At 45.2% G+C, this 25596-nt stretch overlaps 1 protein-coding gene across 1 annotated transcript in view; it reads right to left on the reverse strand.

Moving 5' to 3' along the window:
• The window catches only part of LOC143323065 (rho guanine nucleotide exchange factor 26-like), a 26341-nt gene extending 2215 nt beyond the window's left edge, over window positions 1-24126 (reverse strand). The window contains exons 1-14 of the mRNA XM_076734653.1: window positions 23901-24126; window positions 21873-23412; window positions 21068-21119; window positions 20791-20933; window positions 18810-18866; window positions 18142-18302; window positions 14909-15061; window positions 14607-14736; window positions 13958-14032; window positions 13561-13650; window positions 12447-12601; window positions 7241-7450; window positions 314-381; window positions 33-137 (exon numbers count right to left, since the gene is read on the reverse strand). Coding sequence (XP_076590768.1) covers window positions 33-137; window positions 314-381; window positions 7241-7450; window positions 12447-12601; window positions 13561-13650; window positions 13958-14032; window positions 14607-14736; window positions 14909-15061; window positions 18142-18302; window positions 18810-18866; window positions 20791-20933; window positions 21068-21119; window positions 21873-23318 — 2845 coding nt within the window. The 5' untranslated portion in view covers window positions 23319-23412; window positions 23901-24126. The remainder of the gene's footprint in view (window positions 1-32; window positions 138-313; window positions 382-7240; window positions 7451-12446; window positions 12602-13560; window positions 13651-13957; window positions 14033-14606; window positions 14737-14908; window positions 15062-18141; window positions 18303-18809; window positions 18867-20790; window positions 20934-21067; window positions 21120-21872; window positions 23413-23900) is intronic.
• Between the last annotated feature and the right edge of the window lie 1470 nt (window positions 24127-25596).

Here is a 25596-nt window from a genome sequence, read left to right on the forward strand (position 1 = left end):
AAAGGCAGGAGAGGCACTCAGAGTTAACGTACCGTCTTCCACAGTCTGCGAGACCAGCACCACATCAGCCACCTGCAGGGACAACTCGTCCGGCTGCTTGGCTGTGTAAGTCCTAATCACCTCCACCTGCATGGCGTCTGAAACAACAAGCAGAATGAAACACTTCAGCTACGATACACCGGCCTAATTTAAACATCTGAATTAACAAGCCAACTGTTTTGAAATCAGTGTGAGAAAAAAAAATACATCAAACCACCACAAGGTGGTGCAACAGGCTAAAAGTAGAGGTCAGTGTGTGCGTGTGGGAACTTACTGGTTCTGTCCTGACACTTCTTGTTGACATTCTGGCCCAGAGCACTGATCCATCGAGCGCGCTCATTCCTAAAAGCACACATAACAGCACATGAACAAGTTATTAAACTGCTCTGGCTCGAGGAGTTCTGAACACCAACGCTGAGTTTTAGCAACTTCAGAACTTGACGGCGCCGTGGAAGCTGCTCACCTCCTTAACTGTGGGTGAAGGACTTTAATTGTTTTGATTTTGCGTTACAGATGTGGCGCATACTTTGCCACAGCTGTTTCTGAGAGCAGCTACAAAGGCCCGAATCGATTTAAGCCAAGCGACATCAAACATGAAAGCGGGCTCGCACGCACGCTAGCTCACGAGCTATTGAGGCAAATGGGATAATTTAGTTGCCCAGCAAGTTTCGCCTTCCCTCCCTCCCTTTCTGTCCCCCGTCAATGAGAGAGCAGAGGTGAGTTTCCAGTGGGAGAGAACGAGCACAAAGGCTGATTCTCGGAAGGGGACAGACCTGCTTTTGCTTTCTCTCTCATGTGTATTTCATGGGGAAAAAAAAGTAGGTGGAGTCGCAGGTCAGATTCCAAGAAACTCTATCTCTTATTTCACCTGTTCTCCCACTGAAAGGTGGCGGGGGTTTAGAAAGGGGGTTCAGGCCGGACCAGAGGGGGTTATCGAGGCCCTCTGTGACTCAGCGGATGGGTACGACCGGCACAGGCAGTCAGAGCGTGGACGCTCTTCATGAGGGCCTCACATGGACCTCAAGTGGGCAAGTCCCATGAGTCAGACCTCATTATTGTGTTCCCATTGAACACAACATGCTGGTTTGATCCTTTTCAGGACACACAAGCTGGAAAAATGGAGGGATCACGTCATCCTTCAACAACTAACTGGACTGTATGAAATCACCATTAACTTTTAGAACTATTACTGTCGATCAAATCAGTGACGTAAAGACCGTCGATGTGCAGCCACAACGTAATAAGTGCGACCTTTGAGGTGAATGACAGATTTTACAATCGCCTATATAGGTCAATCACCTCTCTCCGGTGCTTTTCAGTACGTTCAACAATGCAGCTGACATTTAAATATTTCCTGGGTTCATAGTCCAGATCGGACATAATCACTCACTAGTACAGTGACATCAATCATTTTCCTCATGCATATTTTCCAGTGTTCATGTTTGGTGTCTGTTTCAAGCTTTCCTGCTCTGCTGCTGACTTAACTTTTCTTATTATTTTCTTATATCTTTTGCTTTTTGCACTGTCATGTGCTGTGTATTAGCACTGTCATGCTAACCATGACAGGGCTAATACGCAGAGGTTTGGCGGATTTGAAGTTAATCATGTTCACACACAAAGTACTGCTGAGGCTCAGGCTAATGGTGCTCGATGAGAAGTCAGGTGATAACACAAGTCATTATACAGGTTACTGCAATTCACCCTGAGGGGGGTGTGAATGTCTGTACCTAATTTCATGGCAAACTGTCAAATAGTTGTTGTCATAACCCTGAAAGTCAACCTGCCGGTGATTAGTGTTCATCCTCTTAGAGCCATGAACGTCTGTACAAAACGTCACAAAAAAACAGAAGATTCTTCAGACTGGACCAAAATAGTGGACTGACTGACCAACATGGCCATCCATAAAACCGTGCTGCCCGCGCGGCTGAAAAAGAACGAAAAATAAAAGAACAACATTGTTGCCAGGAAACATCATATCCACATTAGTCACTGATGATTAGGAGCAGCAAATCTTTGGTTTTACATTTTAAGCTTATAATTGTCCAAAGCATACAACAGGAAAAAAAGGGAGAAAGGTGGAGGAGGTAAAAGAGGAGGCGGCCTCACTCAGCGACCAATTCCATTACTATAACACATACTAACTACTGTACACACACTTTAATAGACATTTAGCATCTTATTTCTAAAGCCAGTCAGGAGGTGGTATTCTCTGGAGGTAGTTTTGGGGATCCATCCACCACTGTGACTTCTCTAATCTGTCCTGCGTGCTTTACATGCCGGCTGATAGACGGCACATCCCACGAGGAAAATACCTTCGTGGCCGCTCTGTGGGAAAGGCAGCTGCTAGCCCTCGCTGTTGACAGCTGGACACACATGGCGACAGTCAGATACATGTGCGCATACGTGATCGCACCATCCTGACAGGTCGCTCTCTCATGCTGAAACAGCTGAAATACTTTATCAAAACTATTAACGTGCATGCACTCAGTGCGTCGAGGGCAGGCATGTTTTCAAGAGGCGCTTAATGGTTATCAGGGGAATGTGAGGCACATAACAAACGTGGTTCAGGTAAAAAAAAAAAAAAAAAAAAAAAAGACCGTGAGAGTGCGCTTACATGCAGGCGTGTGAATACTGCGTATGCACAAACAGCAGGTGCTTGCCCTCTTCCCCTCTGGATGGCTACAGGCCTGTGCAGGATCAGTCTATTCATGGTAGTAAAGCTCCCTCTGCCTTTCACCGTTCATCGTAACGTGCAAGGGAATGCCAAGAATCATAAATCTATTGTCAGGTTTTTGTTTCACCTCTGAAAAGTGAGGAGGCCTCGCTGCTGCACTGCAAAACCTCTTTCACACAAGCAGATAGAGAGTGATGACAGCCTCTTTCTAACCCTCTCTCCTCGGCCAACTTAAAATCACCACCAGACCTCTGTTTTTCATCCCCCCCCGCTCTCCTCCCAACCCTCTCTGCTCCCTCCTATCAATTTGTTTACTCTCAACCAAGTCCCTCCCTTGTTTCCACTTAACCACAGGTCGGGTACAATTCCTACTCGACCGGCAAAAAAAAAAAAACCAACATCCCTCTGGCCGGAGCTGTCCGGCCAGGGAAACTCCCAGCAGAGGGAACGATTCCCATCAGCAAGTTTCCTGTTATCATATAAATGAAAGCAGACGTAGTGAGAAAGTAAAAAACAATAACAGAAACGAAATCAGAGTAAAAAAAAAAAAAAACTACGCCAAAGAGTGCAACAGAAGTCCAGACTCCCTCCTCCGGTTGGGGCTGTTGCGTAACCGGCGCTGCTTTGTGTTATAGCTGCATATCTGACTAACAGAACTATTTTGCTGCAGACTTCTGTAGCTGCTCTGTTCCACTAGTAGAGAAGCGCTATTCACCGAGTCTGGACAGGCCACGGCATCAGGGTCATGGGGAAGGCGCGCTGGCATGTGCACACCAAACAAAAGGACACAGAGAATAAGAAGAGAATCAGCACCAATGCCAGAGAGCCTGTGGCCTGTGGGGAGAGCAGCCACACAGGCGTCCTTGTGCCATCTCCAATCCAGCTGTCTGTCTGAATTCCTGTCGTATTATGTCACTGCTGGGGTCAGAGATCCAGCTGCTGCGTGTGTGCTTCTTAAGACCCCACGCAGCGGCGGACAGACACAGGTAAGGCATCGGCTTCAGGGGTCCGCAGGTAGAGAACAAGTGGAACTGAAAGCAGAAACGCCCACACTGACCTTCACGAGAAAAATCCGTTTCTACCACTTTTATTACCACAAAAGAAAAAACACAGACCCGCCTGCAGTGAGAATGTGTGGAATTTCACGTTGGAGCCCGACTTCAGCGGCTTTTAAATTCACTGATGGAGTGAGCGACATATGCAAGGGTGTGCAAAACAGCCACTCGTTCTTCAGTAAAGTATACTGATCTCGTGAAAAATGATATACGTATATACCAAATTCCACCTGTAATATCATCATCTGGGTCATGTGATCGTCTCTCTCTGGTTGTTGCTACAATGTAGATGAGGCCATACCTGTGCTGTCTGTCTTTAGAGCTCCGACGAAGACCAACATCAGTCGAAACATGGCTTTTTTAATCATTTATCCACTACACTGAAGGCTTTTTTTTTAATAATTTCCTGCTTCATTTGTTACATTTCATTAACAGAGCTATCATGCACAAAGTAGGCCTGCATTTCTATGGTCTTTCAAAGTGTGACAGCAAGTGACAACTTAGCTGACCGTAACAAGCTATTTAAAGGTCTACTACACAGGATTTTCCCAAGAAACAATGTACAGACTTATACAAAAATGATCCCTCTCGATCATGACCCACTAGACGTGTGTGGCGTGTATTTATCTGCCCTCATTTACTTATGTTGCTGTGGTCAGGAGGTTTCTGGGTGTCAACCTTTGGGCAGTAGGTGTGCAGCTTGGGACTTTCTAAAAAGGTAGCTACCAGGTGCCAGACGATAAGCAGCACGTATTCAAGGTGAAGCTACAAAAACGGTGACACAGCAGTGACGACTGTTACCGACAATTCCTGCATAGTATAACCTTTAAATTCGACAGCTACACTCTCGACAATTTTTCATGATTTTCTGGCATTTTATTGACCAAACATTTAATTTATGTAAAAAAGAAAAAACGTCATTGATCTCAGCCCTGCCTGTGGCTCCATCAAAATAAGGAATTTGCAGACATCTGGGTACTCGTGTTCGGCAGATTTAACGATTAATCAAACCGAGAAGTAGTTTAACCATTAATGAAAATAATCATCCCTTCTCCCCACTCTTTCCCCGAGAAAGCCTCAGTACTCGTTATTGTCCTCTCTGCTTCATTTAACTCTGATAGGAGACCAAAATAGGCTGACTAATGTAACACCACTTCCATGTGTCATGTTGGGTTAGATCACTAAATTGGGATGAATGGCCTGAGGAAGAGGAAGTTTTTCTCCGGTCATCACAAACAAAGAGCAGACACTGGCTGCTGTCTAAAAGATGAGACGCGGGACTGTGAGGAAGAGTCGGGGGCGGAGGGACAGTCGTGGGAAACAGCCCACTTAACAATGGCCCGCTGCTAGGCAGCAGCTGAAACAATGCCTAGCAACCACTGTAACAATGGCTCTTTGCCGGGGTCTCCTCTCCTCCGCTCATTCAGCACTACAGCGAGTGGAGCGCTGCACCCTTCATACACACACACACACACACACACACACACACACACACACACACACACACACACAGACCATTACAGCTCAGCCAAGGGCCCCAAATCCAAGCTATTAAAAGAGGGAGTCTAGGGGCTTTCCACGACAACACACACTACACAGAGGGGGCAGTCAGATGAGGAGACCCCTTCATGCACACATACATGGGCAGTATGTAAAGCTCAGTGGGCAGCATTTTTAAGTCAAGTCACTGAGATTCCCTCCTACACAGGACCACAGCAGACACTTTACAGTATTACTGCAGTCACTTTGTCAGTGTTCCACTTAGTACTAGACTAATATAAGAGGTTCACACTGCTGTTCAGCAAGAAATCTAGCTTTAATTTTCAGCAGCAACAGGGGACAATAAACGGTGCAGTGGAGATGTCCAGTAGTTCAGTGGTTCCCCTGCAAGGATCAGCGAGCTGACAGAGTTAAAAGATGATTTCTGCCACATATGCGCACTTCGGACCTTTCTTTCATCCTTTTTTCCTTGTGAAATTCCACAGTTTCACACATTCAGGCCTCTAAAAAATATTCCAGTGAAACGACACACAGCCTTTGATGAGGGGTCACAGGAGGACAGAGATCACAGGGAACAGTGGTGGAGAACCACTGCAGTAAGTGATGTGGAGGAGCGTTCACGAAATGCAGCTGCATCTTGATTCGCCTTCGACGTAGGAAAGCTCTCAAGCTTTCACGTGTTTGTTTTCCTTCAAATGCTTCTTTGACATGTTTGCGTTGGCTGTCACCATCTACTGAGCTGCTGTTAGGACGCCTTGAAAAGAACTTATTCTTTGAACTGGCACTTTGATGTAAGGTTAACATGTTTAAATCATCACAATAGGCGCTTGTGGAACAGATGCCCCCCCCAAAAAAAAAAGGTAGAAAAAGGCGTTAGAAGAGCCCAGAGCCATCTGAAGGCAGTGTTTTGTACAGTGGAACTGAAAACCACACCTTCTGTAATGACAATACAGAGGGAGGCTCTCTGACTACACAGGAATGAGGAGGAACGGGCCCCGTGCATATGAAAACACTCCTTAACAAAGCCCTGAACCACAGCAAATAATTACAGTGAAAACTGAGTGTGTGTACGTGTGCGCACATGGCCTGCAAATCCACGCTGACTCGAACAAATAAACCCTGTATGAAGCCCAATATATGACAGATCCCCTTTGTTTGTGCGGGTTATATAATCTATCTCAACAACCTCGCTTTTCACTCTGTTTACTGTACAAAGAGAGATGGAATCAGGGGGGTTTGGTCTGAACTTTAGCCACACAGCAACAGCCATGAATTTCAAGGAACTTCAAATCTTCTATTTGTAGGTCAGATGTGTGAGCCATCACTCACGCTGCACATGCAACAAGTTTCAGCTACAACCAGCAGACTTTAAACAAAGAGGTTTGCTTTTCCCTGGAATAGACGGCCGGGCTGGAAGACGCTCTGTCAACAAAACAATTATCTGGTGCAGCCGGCCTGTGTGAGAGCACGACTGCAGACAGTGTGACTGTGTAACAGACTAATAAACTTCATTTCCGAGGTCTTATAAACAACCAGCAGTAAGGCTCAGGCTTTATCTAGAGAATAGATGTAACTAAATATCCCTGTGACCAGTAACGGTCCAAAAGAGACTGAGAAACAAGAGCTAAGGAGAGCTGGGGAATGGGATTTTCTTACCTCGAGGTAAAAAGCATGTCAGAGCACATAAAGGAAAGATAAGGAAGCAGGAGTCTATTTCAGGGAGAAGAGTCGGGCCTGATCTACTTTTTATTGACGAGCATTCAGCCATAAGAAGAAAATTAGAATAAACAGATTCACTGTAAACCAACCTATCAAGCCTAATGACTGGACTACTACGTGCGTGAAGATGGTGCAGGGTTAATGTGAGAGGAACGTCGTGTCAGCAGGACAGTAAATCTGTAACTGAAACGCAAGTGAGAGAAAAAAAAAGCACAGTTTAGAGGGACAAAGGTCACTAAAAAATTGCACTCACAGCAGCTCCGTCCCCAGGATCATGGGCACCTTCTCGCCCGAGTGATTGCTCCGGAAACGCAGGCGGAAAAGGTGGTTGGCGCCGGCCTGCCGTGAGCTCAGCATGCTGGCGGTGCTTCTGACCGGTGACAGGTTGAGATCCTCGGGCTGGCAGGAACCCACCCAGATCTGGTCCCTGAGAGCGTAGTCTATCACAGTGTAGCTCTCCTCGCTGAAAGAGAGAGGGAGCTTTAATGAGAACCGTTTCCCACCAGAAAAACCGAACATGTAATTTCAAGATAAAGCTGTAACAGGGTTTACTTCAGGTTACACATAAATATCACAAAGGTCTAAATATCCAGATATTCAGATAGACCTTTGGCAGGTTGGTACTCAAACACAAACATGAATTCAGCAGTTTTTCTCCCCTTTTTTCGACTTTCCTCACAAACATTTAGACAAACATCCGGATCATTTAACGGACGATTGCTCCTCATTTAGAATTTTTGGATGATTTGTGCTCCTCTGTTCCCAAATGGTTGCTGTGGTCGTCTGCTGAAAACCCCAATCCACAAGTGGTGTATTGTGCCCTTAAGCCCCAAATCCTACAGTCTGTATTCCTGTTTCTGCCCCGACATGGTACACCAGCCACCAACTGGAGCTTTAATAAAAATATACTTTGCTGTTGTTGCTTTGTTTTTCCAGTATTCTATTAAATCATTAAATCGTCTTACTGGCTCATTTAGATTTGACAATAATATAAACACACGCAACGCTGGAAAAAAACAAAAACAAGATAATTCTGCTGAAATATTAAGAAATGAGTGCAACACTTCATCTGAAGCACATAATACGACTCTTTTTTTAACATATTGTTTCCACCACTCCGCCACTCCTCCCTCCCTCTGACACATCAGATTTAAGCTCATTGTTTTCAGCAGGGATCTGGTTTCATTGTAGCTCGGCTATTCAGCCCCTGAGAGGCTCGAGGCTGCGCAGTTAATCAAGCTCACCTGGATTAATAAATCAGCTGTCACATTAGGTCTCAGATTCTGTGCCAGTCAAAGGTCCAAACATTCAGCTGTTCACATGTCCTCCCACTAAATCAGCTGCCCCCTGGTTCCTTTAGTGCATGCCTACATTTCCCATGAGTACCCTTTACCTGAGCACGACCCCCATGCACAGAGTTGGTTAGAAACATCTGGAGCTGATTGTGAGTGAAAGTGTGTGTGTGTGTGTGTGTGTGTGTGTGTGTGTGTGTGTGTGTGTGTGTGTGTGCGTGTGTGTTCATCGTGCTCTGGGTTCAGCCCATATGTGTTTTATCAACCTGAGACTGAGACAGCAGCCAAGCTGAGGAGCTACTGGACAGGAAAACAGCTTCTTGTGAGCCAGCATGTCCATTAGTGCTCACATTCATGCTGAACACACACAAACACACACACACACACACACAAGACTCTCTTAGGTCATGACTGGTTGGAGAATCCACTGTCACGGTTGGGAGGCTCTCAACAAGGTTCAACTGTTACGCATCAACCACTATTGTCCACCAATCAATCACTTTAAAGCATGTCGCCCACGACCACTTGAGACCTCTTGGTGGAGGAGAAAGACGGCACAGGGAGATAAAAATCAGATGAAAGCGGAGGGGTGGGCAGAAACCGAGCATGGACATAGAAAACGTAAGACAGGAGAGTGTTTGCGCCAAAGCTGCATCCATCTGAAACCACACGCTGCTCAGCGTGCTGGCTGACCGCACTGACCTGAAGCTGAACAGAAAAGGAAAATATACTTAGTTGCCTTCTTGCCGAGAGTTAAAAGGGAAGATTCATACCACGGGCAGGCAGGAGTCATTACCTTAGCCCAGCTAGAAGACTGGGAACGGGGGAGCAGCTAGCCAGGCCCTAGTTTCTCCCTGTAAAACCACAGCTTGACATTTTTATCAAAGGGAATGATCAATGGATAAATCAGATATTTTGACTGGATTATATTCACAGTTTAAGGGTGTTTTAAGGGGTAAAATAAGCCTCAAAACTGCCCAATAACAACAGAAATGTCATCTAATTTTAATCTTCAAAGCGCCTCAATTTTTCATGGAAATGGAAAGTTTTTGGTCAGTTCGTTTTGTTTTTACCCTTTAAAAACACCTTATTCCATTAAAAACACCTTGAAATATTAATTGGGATGAACCTCTCACTTCGTATCTGAATTTAAAAGGTGCAAACTGAGGGGCACGTGTACTGTTATCTTGTATCCCTTAAAAAAAAAAAACAACCTTAAACCAAGCATACAATCCCTTTAAAAATCCATTAATTTACCCATTAATTAACCAAAATGTACTGAACTGGTTGGAATCGAATCCCTTCAAATATAATCAGTTTCAGTAAAACAAAATCCCAATGATCCCAGATCAATTCCTCAAAGAAAGTGAATTTGGGGGTTTCATCAGCATTTCGGCTGCTGGTTGGCCTACAGGTAAAATGCCTGGAATTCCATTAACATGACAGTGGGCAACAGGATGGGTGGGGAATCTGCGTATTTGTGGGGTGAGTTTTCTCATGTGTGCGGGGAGGAGGGCATGCAGTGCTGGGTTATTGCTAAACAGAGGAATGAAGGTGTGTAATAGTTGAGACATGCTACGTCAAAATGTGAGCGAGAGACGTTAAAAACTGAAACAATGAGAGAGAGAAATCCAATCTACCGTTTGGCCATCTCACGAGCTACTTCACACAGAAACAAACACACAACCTCGCTGGAATGAAGATCAGTCTGCCGGTAGAGATAACGCAGGCATCTCCCTCATGTCATCACAGCTACCACCTAACCAGTGTACAAACAGTTCTTCAGCAGAGGGGCAGACTTAACACAAATCCTCAGAGAGATGCTGAGATAAGACTCCAAGTCAAGCATGACGACACACACACACAAACACAAACACACACACACACAGTAAGAGCATAATGTTCTGGTGCAGAGTCGGAGTGTTGAGACTATAGCATAGTCAAACAAACAGAGGGAGGGAGGAAAGCTAGAACAGAAAGTGTTGGGATTAGAGGCTTGCACGAACATACGCCAAAAAAACCCACAAGGTCATGACTCCCGAAAAGAAAGGAAAAATGACAGAGAGAAGAAAAAAAAAAACAAGAGAAGAGAGAGAGATGTAAATCTCAACCTTAACAATACAGAATGTTTCGATGATGCCAGGCATCGCACAGGAAAAAGGAGGGAAGTGAAGATGAGAGAGGAGCCAGCTGGTGTGGACTCAGTGTTATGTAAGTGTTCCTGTGAACCAGAGTGCAGCAGATCAACACTTTCCCCGCTGCGTGACAATAGCCCAGTCTGACATGGTTTCCAATAACCAGCTCCATTTAGGATCCAGTTCAAAGCTGATAAAATAAGCAGATTTATTGAGCTGGGTGTCTAACGGATCTCTTATTGACATGTCAAACTTTGATTTCCTGTTTGTATATAACCATTACAAAGCTGCACCTAGCAATTATTTTCATTGCGTGATAACCTCAGAATTATTTTTTCAATTGTTTGGTCGGTTAAATGTCAGAAAATGGTAAAAAAAAAAAAAAAAATCCAAAGATATTTGAGAGGAGAAACCAGAGCTAGAGAATCTGTGGCTTTGGTGCCTAAAAGCTGAACCAATACAGACTTGATAAGAGATCTGAAAGAATTAAATTTTATGGATACTCGACCAGTTTCCAGTTAAATACTGTTAAACCCCAGCCAAAGACAGCACTAACTTCATGGATTCCCACTCAGCTAACACAGGATGACACATCTGAGGTCTCTTTCCCCTGAATATCAAAAAACACGGACCTAGAAAACTGAACACATTCTCAGGGCATAGGTGTGTTTTCCCTCTACCGTGTAAGTGCTGTGACCTTTCCGTGTACGTTTATGAAAAAGGAGGAGCAGAAGTGAGGGTTCAAGCACATGCCGTTATTGCATTTGGCAACATGAGTGCGGCTAGGTGCTAGTAAGCTATCCCCCCACAAACCCGTGATGGTAAGAGAAAGAGATATGAAAGCATTATGTCTGGGAGGGTTTGTGACCTGGCTGTGCCTGGCTAGCCCTCGCGTACCCCTGGTGTGTTTTTGTTTTGATTACTGCAGATGGAGTGCAGTCGAGTAGCGTGCCACAGCAGGGCTCCAGCGCTCCCCGCGGTACAAACCAATATTATAACAGCTTCTCCCATTCAAGCGCACACACACGCACAAATACGCGCTCTGATTCTGGAGCACTCCCTTTCCCAAATCCCTCTTCCAAACACAGGCCTGACACCACGCACTGCTGGAGTCTGCCGTCCTGGATCGTATTCCCTGAAAAATATCATATGGTATGTTTCCTTTCTTTTTTTTTTTAATGATTCTTAGGAATTCTTAGTCTGCGAGTGGCGGTGAAATCAGTTCCAGACGCAGAGGGAGATGAACGGGAAGGGATTTTTTTTGGCGAAAATAGACAGACTTACGTGCACGCACCCACACTAAACACAAATGTGCAAATGAAAGCCATATCATTTCCAGGAAGTCCTCTTTATGGCTCCCTTCATGGTTTTGCCTAAAACTAGAGGAAGCAGAGGAAGGGAGAGCAGACTCGCTACCAGTCTGACAATAAGCAGGTCTGCTCGCTCCAGATGATTCATGGCAGCAGGACATGTTGAAACCTCGACAACTTTCAGAAAAACAGGCTCAGGTTCATAATGCCAAGCCGCAGCAGGTTCAGGTAACTGCACCTGTTCAGCTTAATAAACACACCCATAACCACATGCTTATACAGTGGGTCTGCAGCTGTCAATCCCTCTTTTTATTTCTTAAAAATCGTCCTCAACCCTGCTGATGAAGACCCCACACCGTGAGCAGAACACAGCTGATCCATGATCTGTTTCTTGCTGATCCGAAATCGATCTGATCGTTGATTCAAAACCGTGTTATGATCCAAACCATATGTTTTCTGATCAGCTGCACCCCTAGTTTTTCCTGTATTTCAGTTTTGCTGTTATTTCATCAAGGACAAGTTAAAACACGAGAACGGAGAATGCAAAATGACACACCCTGTGCTCAGGGTCATGGTCATATGTGTTTCATACACTCACACACGGTGTTGTCACTGCAAAGGGTTTTGGTTACACTTTCTCACTCAACATGTCAGAACAGGTGAGTTATGAGCAAAGCCTGCACACCGAGGCCACACTCGCACCAGCTAAATCAAAGGCTCACCTCTTCTTCCTGGTGACGATGAAGACGTCATTGAAGAGGAAGAAATAGACCTGTTGCCGTGAAGTCCTCTTGAGGAAGATGCCGCTGTCCTCCACAAACGCGGTCAGCTCGCCTCTCTTCACCATCCACCTGGAGGATGAGACCAGCGGGAAAGGCTGGAGGAAGAGAAGAAGGAGAATGCGATAAACAGGAAAGGGAAATAAATCTAACCACATCACGTATTTTCTGCCTGTAGTGTTGGTGCTGTCGGGAAATGCTAAATCACAATTTGTGTGTGCATGTGTGAACAGCTGGCTATGCCGACTGAGAATATGTTCGCTAGACATCTGTGGATCCCAAATGTGGCAGCTGCAGAGAGGATACATACCACTCTGTGAATATGAAGCTACAGCCAGTAGCTGCTTAGCTTAGCTTAGCATAAAGATTGGAAATATGGGGAAACAGCTGGCATGGCTCTGTCCAAAGTCAGGAAATCCACCCAATGTTAGCAGCTCTTCTGGTGTTTTTTTGGACAGTGTGACACCAGGTCGAAATGCACACATCCCCTAAAAAACTTTGTACACTTCAGACTAAAAAAATTACCAATAATGCCCTGTGGCATGTTTTGAGGTCTAAAACATGTACTGAATGCATTTCCTGTCTCAAAGCTAACAGTCTTCTTCGTTCCTGCATTTGCAGGCAAACCGCTGCATATCTTGCCAAATTACTGCCACCTGTTGGTCAATGAAATAATGAATTGGCTGAGAGGAACATGTTTTGAATCACCCCTGAGAATGTGCACAAAACAGGGATCCACTCACAAAACTCCACGGTGCTACTGGAGGTCAAAAACTCCACAGGTTGCATTTAATTAGTGAGCTTTCAGTGTGTGGATAGGCGGATTTTGTGACCTTTACACAAAGCCAGGCTGTTTCTGGTCTTTATACTAATCTATTCTAACCACCTGATGAGTGTTACCGATCCTCTCATCTAACTCTCAGCAAGAAAGCAAATAAGCTCACATCCTAAGATGTTGAACTATTATTCATAGTCAGGTGCTTTGTTGGTTTAAAAGAAAATACTATCCAGGATGCAAGCGTGTAACAGTTTGACATATTCCACACCACGTCCATACCTTGATCTTGAACTCCAGTTGAGAGTTGATGGTATACATCATTTCTGTTCGTTCCATTGTGCGAGCTCCTTCGTTGCACTTTCTTACGACCTGCTCACACACACAAACATTTTGTCCGTTAATCACACTGTATGGACAAAGTACCTTTTGCTTTTCATTTTGCATCAATTCATTCTAAAGTACCTGCATGCTATTGATTGATGTGCTGAAATTCATCAAACACAAGAAGTGAAATTTGCTTTTGCAGCCTAATCCTAGTCTCATATGTCAGAGGCAGAGCATCCCTATAGCAACATGTACAGATATATTATGCATAGATGAAAGTGAAAATTTAAGAAAGCATAGAAGCATAAAATCCAGAATGAGTGTGTGTAACCTTTCCGGTTGAGCCACGCACCTTGCTGACTCCTTGTAAAGCCTTCTTACACTCTTCATATTGTGCTGAGTCTTTAGGTGTCTTCTGGCAAATTGTCTGTAACAATGAGTCAGGGCGCAAATCAGTTACACTCATTTATAATGTAAAAAAAAAAAAAATCACACATAAGATAGATTCATGCACAAAAACCCACAACAATTCATTGCACCCATGGATACCACATGCTATCAAAAGCATGATAAGATATTGATGCCCTTAAGAAAGCTGTGGGAAGAAGTGAATTGAAACTAAACTTTCTCAGGATCCAAAAGCCTCTGAATGTACGAGCATAAACCCCAGAGTCCCTTGGGAGACACTGACAGAAGATGGGAGAGAGGAGGATGAAAGTGGAGCAAGAGGGAGGAAGAGCGGGAGGCACAGTGGGGACAGAATAATGTGGTGCCAAAGGAAGCATGAAACCGAAGAAGAACAAAAACATTACAAGGAAGAAGGAGGAGTTCAATCAGTTAAGATTATTAAGGAATGATGTACGGTCATACAAACATCTTTGAGGTTACAATGCAATCTACATATAATGAGTCAGGGCAGCATGAATAAACAAACTGTTGCGCAAGAGCGAAAGTCTTGGAATTCCTAAGCTCCTGCTACTGTATGTCTTGAATGCACTCACATCCATGAGCAGGGGCAGGCGAGTGATCCTCTGCATGGGCAGGATGAGGAAGGAGATCATGGGGAGGTTCCTGCAGTCTGGGTGGCCCTCTATCCTGGTCAGCACCTCCTTAAAAACTGGATTCTTAGACCTGCAAGAGAGATCGGAGGCAGATTGGGTGTTCAGAAAGAGAGAGAGGAAAAAATGAGCAGGAGGGAGAGTGGCACTCCCTGGTTCAGAGGGTCAGAACAGTCATGTTGGATCAAATCCACGAGAGGTATGATAACAGCATCTGTTTTGTGTGCGTTTGCTCGGTCACTCACACCAGCCTCTGCAGGGTTCTCTGCTGGTAGACCTCATTGGAGCAGTATGTGATGTAGGGGTCAAAGTTAGACTGAGCATGTTTGCAAACGATGTCGCTGATGTCATCGATCACGATGTTCTGTTGGTGTCTTTCCTCCAATTCCTTAAAGAACCTGAATACAGGAGAAATGCAGGTTAGTATGTCAGGCATTCATACCATACATGGTAACAGCTTGAGTCAGGAGCATCAAATCATGAGTCATCCCACACGGGGGAAAATATAGGATACAGTGACATATACAGACACAAAGTCAGGAAGGCAGGAAGCACTGCCAACACCTTTCGTCTAAACCCGCTGCAAGATCACAAAAGAGGAACTCCCCGCCTCTTAAAATAGACATAGCCTACCATTAACCATAACACAGAGGCTTTTCCTCTTCCTGAGCACCACCAGATGGCCGGTTCAACAGCACGCCACATGGCCAACCTCAGGAGAATAAGTGTTTTAGCATGCAGGATCCAAGGTGACAAACAGGAAGCTGTCGCACAGACACAGGACGCTGACCTTGACTGCTTGGGCCAGGTTTGAGCTCATCTGCAAAAGCACCTCTGGTGCCCTTACCCAGCTCCTATCTACTCCACACACACTGTGCTATGACTATCTATGGGAAGCAATGCCTCTTGTGACCAAGTAGCCTTGTATCCAGGCCTGACCCTGGAGTCTTTGAACTATACCCTTTCTGCTGAGGGCATGTGTACACAGGATAGCAGAAAACACAAAGGCCAATGTCCTAAAGGTGTATTCAGGGCTTTAACAGGTCAAGGCTGCTCAAGTTCAGGCTGTGCTCCATCCTGGGGCAAAAATTGCTGACCCCGGTAACAGCATGGTGTCATGATGGAAGAGGTCAAGGCAGTGGAGCTCAATCAGGTTGACAAAAAAAGGGATATGCCCAAAGTTACGCTGCTAACCAAGAATAATAAATAAAAATGAAAGAGTTCTTCCAAAATGTATCAGCCTTCAGAGACATGCTCCCTCCCTATCACAGTATGTTCTTGTAATAATAAAATATGTTATGGTAATGATGGATGGTAATGAGGTATGTCATATCCGAAGGCTGCAAGTGAAATACAATCAGCAACACACCTGCATTTAAAATAGTCAACATCCCTCCCACTCACTGTCACACACAGACTCCATAGAAGCCTGCAGGTACAGAGATATTTCTGCTATTTTCTTTTAGACTAAACTCAGAGCTTGACTATCTGTTCCAAGTAAAACATCTTGTTTAACCCGTGCTGCAAGCCAATCTTTATCTCAGGAGCTGCTGTCCCTGCTTCTCTCTGCCCTCCACTTTACTCCCTGGAGCTATGCAAGTCTAGGTATTCAGGTGGGGAGGGTAAACTATCACATAAACGTGTGTGGCCGGTGTATAGGAGCGAGATGGGCTGCAGCACGTCTGAACGCAGGAAGGAACTGTTGAGGAATTTACACATTCCACCATTCACGCACAGTAGCAAAGAGGTGGAAATAGATGTACAAATACTGTCCATGTCAATCCACATGTGCCTAGTAGGCTGCAGAAAGTGAGCACTGATATTTGCAGAAGCTGTTTTTTCATTCTGATAACAGAGATAAATCAATGCACATGTAGATGGCATACTGTCTGCAATGGGTCAGCCCCCTCCTCCACAGCTCCAATCCTGACATGGAATCCTTGAGCAAATGTCACGAACAGTTGCACAAGGATGGCTGTGAATGCTCTGCATGTATGGATACACACACACACATCTTCACTACGACAGCCACGATAAAGCAAAACTCAGCAGATGGTGTTAAAAAGGCTTTTCACACTTACATTTTCCAGCTCTGGGTTGACTCACAGCTAAGCAACAGAAAGACAAGTGTAACCTCATTTCATGCTTAGATTTATTTACACTGAGCTTCCAGTAAGTCGCCAGCTGAGGGCTCACACTGAGAAATTAGCACCCTGGGTATTCGGAGCACTCAATGCATTTGACCTGGCTGTGCTGTTGTTAGAAATGTCACACTGCTTTGGTACCAGCTGAGGTTTACGGTGTGATATTAACGCCGGGTTTCTGAGAATAACCCTGAAAACTCTGCAACAACTTGCTGGCACAGTAGGCTCACTAAACTTGGGACTAAGGGAGGTAAAGTGTGAGAGGAATGTAAACCTTGGACTAATTGTTGAGTCTTTAGCAGGCTTGTAGACTGACATCACTGCAGCAATAACTTCACAGAGGGACTGCCATGTGAACAGTTTCAGACCAGCGTTTAAGGCTGTTATCATGATGAACGCTGACCTGAGAATATTCAGGCACTGAACAGCTGTATCACAGTTGCACTTGGAGCCATTATCATACTGACTAGTGATCTCATAAAAAACATTAGAAACGATACCATGATTAAAAGAAAAGACACATATGAACCTAACAAGGAACATATGGGGTCTAAAATTCGCCTGTCAATCATTTGTAGTAATAATGGAGGCCGGTGAAACACGGTAATTGCTGAAGCAGCAGTTTTCATCAGTCTCAACTTTCATGGCCTCTCATGCATGAGTGTTTCCATCAGTTTATGGGATCCTTGGAAGTTCACGGTTACCTGGCCATGAACGTGATTAAATAGTCTACAGGCATTCACCATGAATCATGACGGACGGCTAAACTCAGAGGGCTCGTAGCAGCAAATTCTGGCTGTTGCATTTTCCTTACGCTAACCTATAAAAACAGGCAAAGAACTGACACATCCAGCGAGGAATGTTCGTGTCGATAACGCAGCTATAATTAAGCTAAATTGTTCTTTGTTTCACTCAACTGGCACCTCGCTTCTTCGCAGGCTCTGTTTTCTGTCTATCAGCATTTGACCTCACATACACACAGAACAGTGCTGCCTGGCCATGATCCCTTACACGCCGAAAAACAAGTCTGACTGAAGCTGGAAAGTCAGGCTGAAAGAATGGCATTACCATACAGTAAATAGTGTTTACAGACACACCTCACACAGAACGAGTGTGCGCTGCCAATCGCTGTGCTGTCCAGTTAAATAGGAAAATGATCTCGCTCATTAGCCAAAACCGGAAACCACAAACACTGATAAGACTTGTAGGGAATATGTGAGAGCCGGCTAAAAATACACACTTATGATAAGGCCTGGTCACTGAGAGTAGCAAACATGAAAACACATAACAATATACATCTGATAATAATTCTACCAGCAAAGTTACACGCTCACTTTTTGCTGGCCTCACAGACGTCGGTGATGTTGGAGAAGAGGTGGTGGTGTTCAGTCTTGGTCATGGCTTCGCTGAGCTCTGTGGAGTTCTTGAACATGCGGATCAGGATCTCCAGACTGTGCAGATAAGAGTGCTCCGACGAGATCACCTCAAAAATGGCCTGATGAAGGAGAAAAGAGAGCGGAAGCCAAAAAAGTGAGCAGGACGGGTCATGTTTGTTTTCCCCACGACATTCGGTTTATTACATCCATTTGTGACTTCAGTCACCTCATTGGATCCTGACTCACGGACTGCTCTGTCATGAACCTGCTCGTCGTGCCTGTTCTCTATAATCGCACTTGGAATGCCATTAAAAAAACAATGCGAAGCTAACCAAAGCACACACCACTCATTTGTCTTGTCATTCTTCTTTTGACATGATTTCAGATAAATATTTATTGGAACATCTGTCCTTCTCCTCCCCTTTACAATGCATCTGCTTTAAATATATAATGGTCCATGACGTACATTTCCTGCTGTGTTCCTTTAATGGCTTTTTTATTGGTCTGGACCGACAATGGACAGCCATACTCCCCCAGTGCTTGGTAACGCTCAACTTAGCGTGCGTGAAGCCAAAACTGGATTATGTGCACTCTGAACAAAACAAAGTTTGAAATATGGTTCCCACCTCTTGTCTTTTGCGTTCCTCCTGACTCATCCGGTCAGACAGACCACTTTTCTTTACCTAAACAGAAAACACAATTGGTGAGGCAAAAAAAAAATTGAAAAGAAAGTCATGAAAAGATTTCAAATACAGAGTCACACTTGTTTGACAACTCTGATTTTTTCATGCTGGGGCCTTTGCATTTATAGCATGGGTGAGTGTGTATGTGTGTGTGCGCGACTGTTGTAATCACACACAAAGAAAAGAGCACTTTGCATACCGCACTGAATACAGAACCAATGAAGTTGCTGTAGAAAATGGGAACAGAATGAGATTCACTGAAGAAAGAGGCACAGGGCGAGTGGACATTAGTTGCATCCACAAAACTCTAAAGGTAAAATGGGCAGCTCTGTCGTACAGAAGGCGTACTGTACGCTTGAAAGAGAAGCCCATGTGCATGTTGGTATGTGGCTGGCGAGAGTTGGTCCTCAGATATTTAAATAAGACTGAAACAAAGGAATCTTCTGGAATGGACTGGGTGTGGAGGGTTGTTGAATTAATGAGCCTGTGGCTTCGTCAAACCAAAGTTAAGGTTGGATTAAAAAAACATGCCTGCATCTCACGTTTCGCCAAAAAGAACCACTATGACCCTGGGCACATTCTCATTATACTTACCAAATCCCACATGCAGGCAGAAATCCTCAGAGGCCATCTTTCCTTACCTCTCCTAGCTTCTCAGACTGTTTTGGTATAAAGGCTCGCAGAGGCGATACCGCACCTGGAGGAGCCTTCCCCCTCTCTAGTATCTGCCCGGCAGCTCTCGGCAAACACTGAGAGCAAACAACCCTGCCACAGACCAAACATCTCTCGTGGTTCTTTCTTTCGTTTCCTTTCACATATACCTGTACATCCCCTTGATTATCTCTCTTGCTTTTTATTTCCCCTTGTGTCAAACGTTCAGCATTATGTCATGCCAAATGAACTTTACCCCATTTCGCAGTTTCACTGGGTGTTGCCATATCACAGTCAATTCGGTATTATTATTCAATAATGACTTATAAGTCCTATTTTCTTGACTGAGAGGAGACTTGTTGGAACAACAAGTCCCACATGAAGAGAACTTGTATATCTGGTTCTTGGCTTAAACTTGAACCGAGTTAATTTCCGATCACACCGTTGCCAGCACTAACAAAATCTGAAAGCTGAGGAAGGACCCTGCAGTGTTACATCATGTGCTGTCTGGCCAAACACATTCAAGCTCACAGATCCACAGCTGTAAAGCAGCTGTGGTGGAAGAAGAGACTGACTTTGGGAGAGTCCTGGTCAGTCCGGTTAGGTCGGATTAAAATTAAAATGACCAGAGAAATGTTCTGAATGTTCTCAACTTTGAATCCAATTTCACTTTATTGGAGTCTGTGTGCATATCATGCTCTGCCCAGCAATTTCAGAACTAATCCTAATTGCCTCCATCTATGCCCTTGCCTGTTTTTCCTCACACACACTCCCTCCTCAACAAGTAAACAACACAAACACATGAGAATGCCTCGGTATAAAACTAAATTAGCTCATTCCCTTGCTTCCTCTGTATTCCTCTATCCCTCCAGTCCAATCCCTAACTATATTATGTAATGCAGTGCCACCGCACTTCTCTGTAGAGGCAACATTTTAAGCATATTTGCAGTCTGACGAGTATGGAGAGATTGCCAACACGCTGGCATTGGGCCCAGCAGTGCTTCCAAGACTTCCTGTGGGTCTGGCTGACTGTCTGCTGCCCTGCCCACCCGTGTCCTAGACGAAATGCTCCTGTACTCCCTGATAAACAAGAGTGAGGGGCAGATGAGGGCAGAAACAGTGGGAGGATGGGTATGGACTGTGGCCAAACTGGATATGACAGCATTCTTCAGAGCACCATCATTCCAAGGCTCCACAGGCACAGCACTGACTGTATATGTATGTGTGTCAGCATGAGAGAAAGAGTGAGGAAGATGTAAGAAGTATGTCTGACCACACTGAGCTGGCTCCAGGAGGTACGTATAGGTCTGTACTGCACCACAATGCCGTTATCGGGTTTGGGCTCTCTGGAATCGGCGTCCTCGTCAGAGTCATTATGTAAGGCCTTCTCCTGGTAGTTCTGGTACAGTTCCTCCTCTGAAACACATTTGTTTATTCGGACAGAAATATTCATCATGTTGAAGTTTGTTTGAGAGAGACAGAAGGGCAAACAAAGCACACACTAGAAAAGTAAAAGTGTGGTGAAAACAAAGCAGATGGGCGTTTCTCACCTTCGCTGTCAAACGTCCGCTGAGTGGTCAAAACTCTCTTCTTAACTGGACTCTGTAAGAAAAACACAAAATTTAGTGATATTGGCAAACTCTGAGGAAACAGGCACACACGCATTGTTTACATGAAACAGGCTCCTGTACCTAGGACACCTGTCCTTGACCCGACTGTGCCCTCTCCGGTGATCTCCTTCAATGACCCCTGTCTAATTACAGAGCCACTGTGTTGTGGGCACGGTGTCACATTACATCATGTCTCCAAACAACCACATTAATTGTTTCCTTGTAAGGCCTTGTCCGAACTGCTGCTGTTGCTGCTGCTGCTGCTAAGTTTGTTCCACAATACCCACTCTGTCCCCACCCCCAACATTACTGAAAAGTCAAATCTTTGTTCAGGATCGAGTAGAAAGCCATCGGATGGATTATGATTAACTGAGCGCAGAAATCTCGATCAGCTGCAGCAAAGGAGAAAGAAAGAAAATGCAATGCCAAAGTTCACAGGGAAACTTAAAGGGATGTGCATGTGCACCAATCGCAAGTTCATTAACAGGTACTCGCCAGGGATTTGCTTTACAGATGAAAACTAAAACTGATTTCTTTTGGCATTAATTTCTCTAAAATTTGTTAGTACATACTATACATGTACAAATAGCAAAAGTCAGACCTTAACACTAAGTCAAAACTGGACTGTTTTTAATTGTCTCTTATTTATTGTGGAGAGATTTCAACCCTTTTTTTCCTTTAGTGCATCCTAACTCTTTCCTTTTGAACCCACCACTATCTTTTTTGAACTAACAGGTTTACCCACCTTGATTTTCCCACTGCTGGTTTCTTTCCCAGGGCTAGAAGGCTTTGAAATCCCAGGGCTGGCAGATTTGGGTGTCCCTGGACTCGCAGGCTTGGCTGTTCCAGGGCTTGTGGGGCTTCCACTGCCAGGACTGGCTGGGCTGACTGGTGAAGCAGGATTAGCCCCATCTAACCCTTTGAAGACAGGCTGGGACAACTGAAGGGCCTTTGGATCCAGCGATGGGACCTCTAAGTCTACTCCACTCACCACGGCCCTCCTATAGGACGTACTCCTCAGGCCTCGTCTTAGTGCCCCCGGGCTCTCACTTTCCCCATCTGTCCCCTCACTGCGGCCCCCTCCGGTAGAAAAGTAGGTTCCTGTTTCCACCATGCTGAGAGCTTTCAACGCTCTCTTGGAATGATCCAACCCCAGCAGCCCCACCAAACCTTGGCCTTGCTGCCTAAAGGGAGGTGCCTTGTTCTGGTGGCTATCGGATGCTAAACTCTTAGGGATGAGCTGCTGGGTGCCCATCTTCAGGGCAGCGGCGCTGTGGGTGCTGAGGACAATGGAGGGAGAGATAGATGGAGAAAGCGAGGGAGAGGGTGAGGTGGAGGAGATGGAAGAAGAGGAAGAGGCATGCCTGGTGTCATGTGAGGAGGCAGGCGAGGATGAGGACTGTCTGAGGAGGGCCTGTCCCCTGTCTGCTGGTGACGGGGAGCGTGGGGTCGGGGGGTCTGAGGAGGTGAGGGAAGAGAGGGAGGGGATGCTGGAGGTGGAGCTGTGGGAGGGTGTGGGGGTGGGGGTACGCCGGGCTGGAGGAGAGGGGCTGGATGTGGATGAAAGTAAGGACAGTTCGTGGTAGTTATAGTTGTTGTTGTTGTTGGGAGTGTGTGGAGGCAGGACGGGAGAGGAGCGGTTCAGAGGAGCAGCTTCTCGTGAGGGTGAACTCGTCCCAAACGCTATCTGGTCTTTCTGTGAGCTCACACTGAGCGGACCAGACATGCGTTTCTGAGGGTCCTGGAGATGCTTTTCAGACCAGACTGTCCCTCCATTGCTGGTTTTCCCCCTGTCACAGTCTCCATTACACACTCTGTTGTCCAGAGAAGCAGATTTGCCTTCCTCAGACCTAAATTTGGACAATGAGAAGAGTCCATTGGAGAGGTGTCCGATGCTGATGCTTCGAACGACTCGGGATTTCTTGGAGGGTTTGTGCAGAATATGCTTCAAAACCACCGTGTTCTTGCCCCAGCACGGCGGTGTGACCACCGGTCTCTCAGCAGGTTGGCTCAAGGTGAAGGAAGACATGTTGTCCTCCACAGGGAGCTCCGTCCTCATGTCCCCATTTATGTGGTAACTGTAGGGTCGTGGTTTTGGTTTGCTTGAATCTTGGGGTGATTTGTCTGTGCGGCGTTTCCACAATGGGGTGATGTTTTTGTTGGACAGATCCACATCATTGCCAATATCCATGGTCCTTGAGTGTCGGTGTCCTCTTCACTATCTGTGTCCAAACCCACAGGTCACAGTGCAAACACTGCAGCCCTGTAGAAAACTGATCTCACTCCTAAAGGGTAAACAAAAGAGAGGGATATCAATCAGCGTGAAAGAGCTCAGAACAGTGTCCAAATTCCTAAAGTTTACTCATTAACAGGGATTCTGCGCAGATACTGCCAGCTAAACTTCAGAAACACAGGAGTGAAAAAGTTGTTGAAATGCGCAAAAAAAGCAGCCAAACCAGCTAAGACATCTGATAATCCCTTTGTGTGTGTTCGCTGAGGTGAAATGGCCTTATTACAAGCACAAAGCTGACAGGAGGTTGTTAGCTGTGAGCAATCACTGTAATATTCAAGAGGGGAAACAATGGTCCGCGGCAACAGTGACCTTAGAGACCAAGTTTTTATCTCCTGTCACTTAAAAATCCCAAACCTCTTCTGCTGGCGTGTGTCCGTACAAACATCACTATAAAAAGAGGGTTTCTCATTCAGCTGCAGAAGAAACTAGTTCTTCAGTAGGTTGACTGTTCAAACTGTTCAAACTGTTGGTCCAACTTACCTCTGATCAGTCAGATCTGCTGCAGAATGCGGTCATTGTACCTGTGCTCTGTGGCCGAAAAACTGAAGAAAACGGGCTTAATCCAGCATGACATCGAGACCAAGTGAAGTTTGTGAAAGTTAAATCGGAGCCGCGGAGAGACTAAACTTACTGTGACGCGTGCGATCCAGCACAAACGCGGCCGCGATCGAGCGCGTCTGACGCGCCGCCGACAGCGCCAAAGACTTTCTATGAGGGGGAGGGGGAGGAGGAGGAGGAGGAGGAGGAAGAGGTGGGAGGGGAACAGTAGTGGGACAGCGGGTTGACAGCAACTCACCTCTGATTTTACTGCTCTTACGGCTGTGCTTGTAATAAAGTTGCACAACAATATTCTCGTCAGTGTAATTGTCGGATTATCATGGTGTGTTATGTAACTCTCACAGTTTTTCTATTGTTCAGGATTGTCTGAAAAAAGTCAGTTTAAAAACATTTTAACACGTTTAGTAGACTCCTGCACGAACACAGCATTAAAATAGAGCTGCTAAGTTGACCCGTTACTGTTGTGCGCCATCGCGTGTTCAGTGGCGTAATTGCAACAGGCCTTCACAGTAGTGAGAAATACATTTAAAAATTAAAATAAATAAATAAAAAATCACGTCGCTGACCTCTCAAAAATGCCCCAAGAGGAATACAGCATTGTCTTTCCATGGTTTGTCCAGTCATGTCTCATCTACAGTAACCTCCTCCAGCCTGATGCTTTAAACTCCTCTCACATAAAGCGCCTGTTCGCGCTGCAGTGACATCTGCAGATGCTTCTGAAAAAGTTTGGAGTAAACAGAGGATCTGGAAAAGATTTATAGGTTCTTCATTCCCGATCCAATAAAAATCTGTGTTGTGCAACATGAGGCTGTGGTTGGACATTGAGAAACTCCGTGTGACAAAAGCATTTTCTCATTAGATCCACACTTATAATAACATTCTCGATGTTTTAATCCTACAGCAAAGATCAATCACTCATACGAAAATTCCAAAGAGGATGGCAACTTTTATTACGGTTTTACTGGGAGTCAACTGATCAGCTTGACATTCTCGTGCCCCACCGCGTGGCTCTTGTGCGCCAGCATTTCACCTATTTGACCGCTAAGTGGCGCGATTGTAATGTTTACTAATCACAGCTACTCATATGAAAGCACAGAGGAGACTCAAAGAACATCATCCTTCAGCATGTTTAACTGAAGTACAATTTATTTATATACTGACCGCAAGTTTTGCCCTCTATGATTGTAGTTAAATAACCAAGAAATATGTTCACTATTTCCAGAGTCATCTGTGAATCATTCTTAAGTTTTTAAAGCGAACAGGCAGACATGGTGTTGAAGTGATCAGACGGGGAAAGGCAGTCAGTGTTCAGGATGAAACAACTGTCACACAAAGTGCAAACATACAAGCTTAATTAGAGAGGAGAGATCACACAAATCTTCACTTAGCGGTCAGCTGACAGCCCCTCCCCAACACAAGAAGTAGAGGAGAGGGAACTTAAACTGATGTGCAACATTGCTGGATGACACCCACATAAATCCAGAGCAAAATGAATGTCATTACCCAAAACATAACCACCACTGCATTTATCAGAAAAATTAAGATCGTGCTCATAATCATTTATCACCACAGCAGTATTTTCAAGCTAGCATTTATCACGCAAGACCCCATGTGACTC

Source organism: Chaetodon auriga, chromosome 7 (assembly GCF_051107435.1).
Source record: "Chaetodon auriga isolate fChaAug3 chromosome 7, fChaAug3.hap1, whole genome shotgun sequence".
Lineage (NCBI taxonomy): Eukaryota > Metazoa > Chordata > Actinopteri > Chaetodontiformes > Chaetodontidae > Chaetodon > Chaetodon auriga.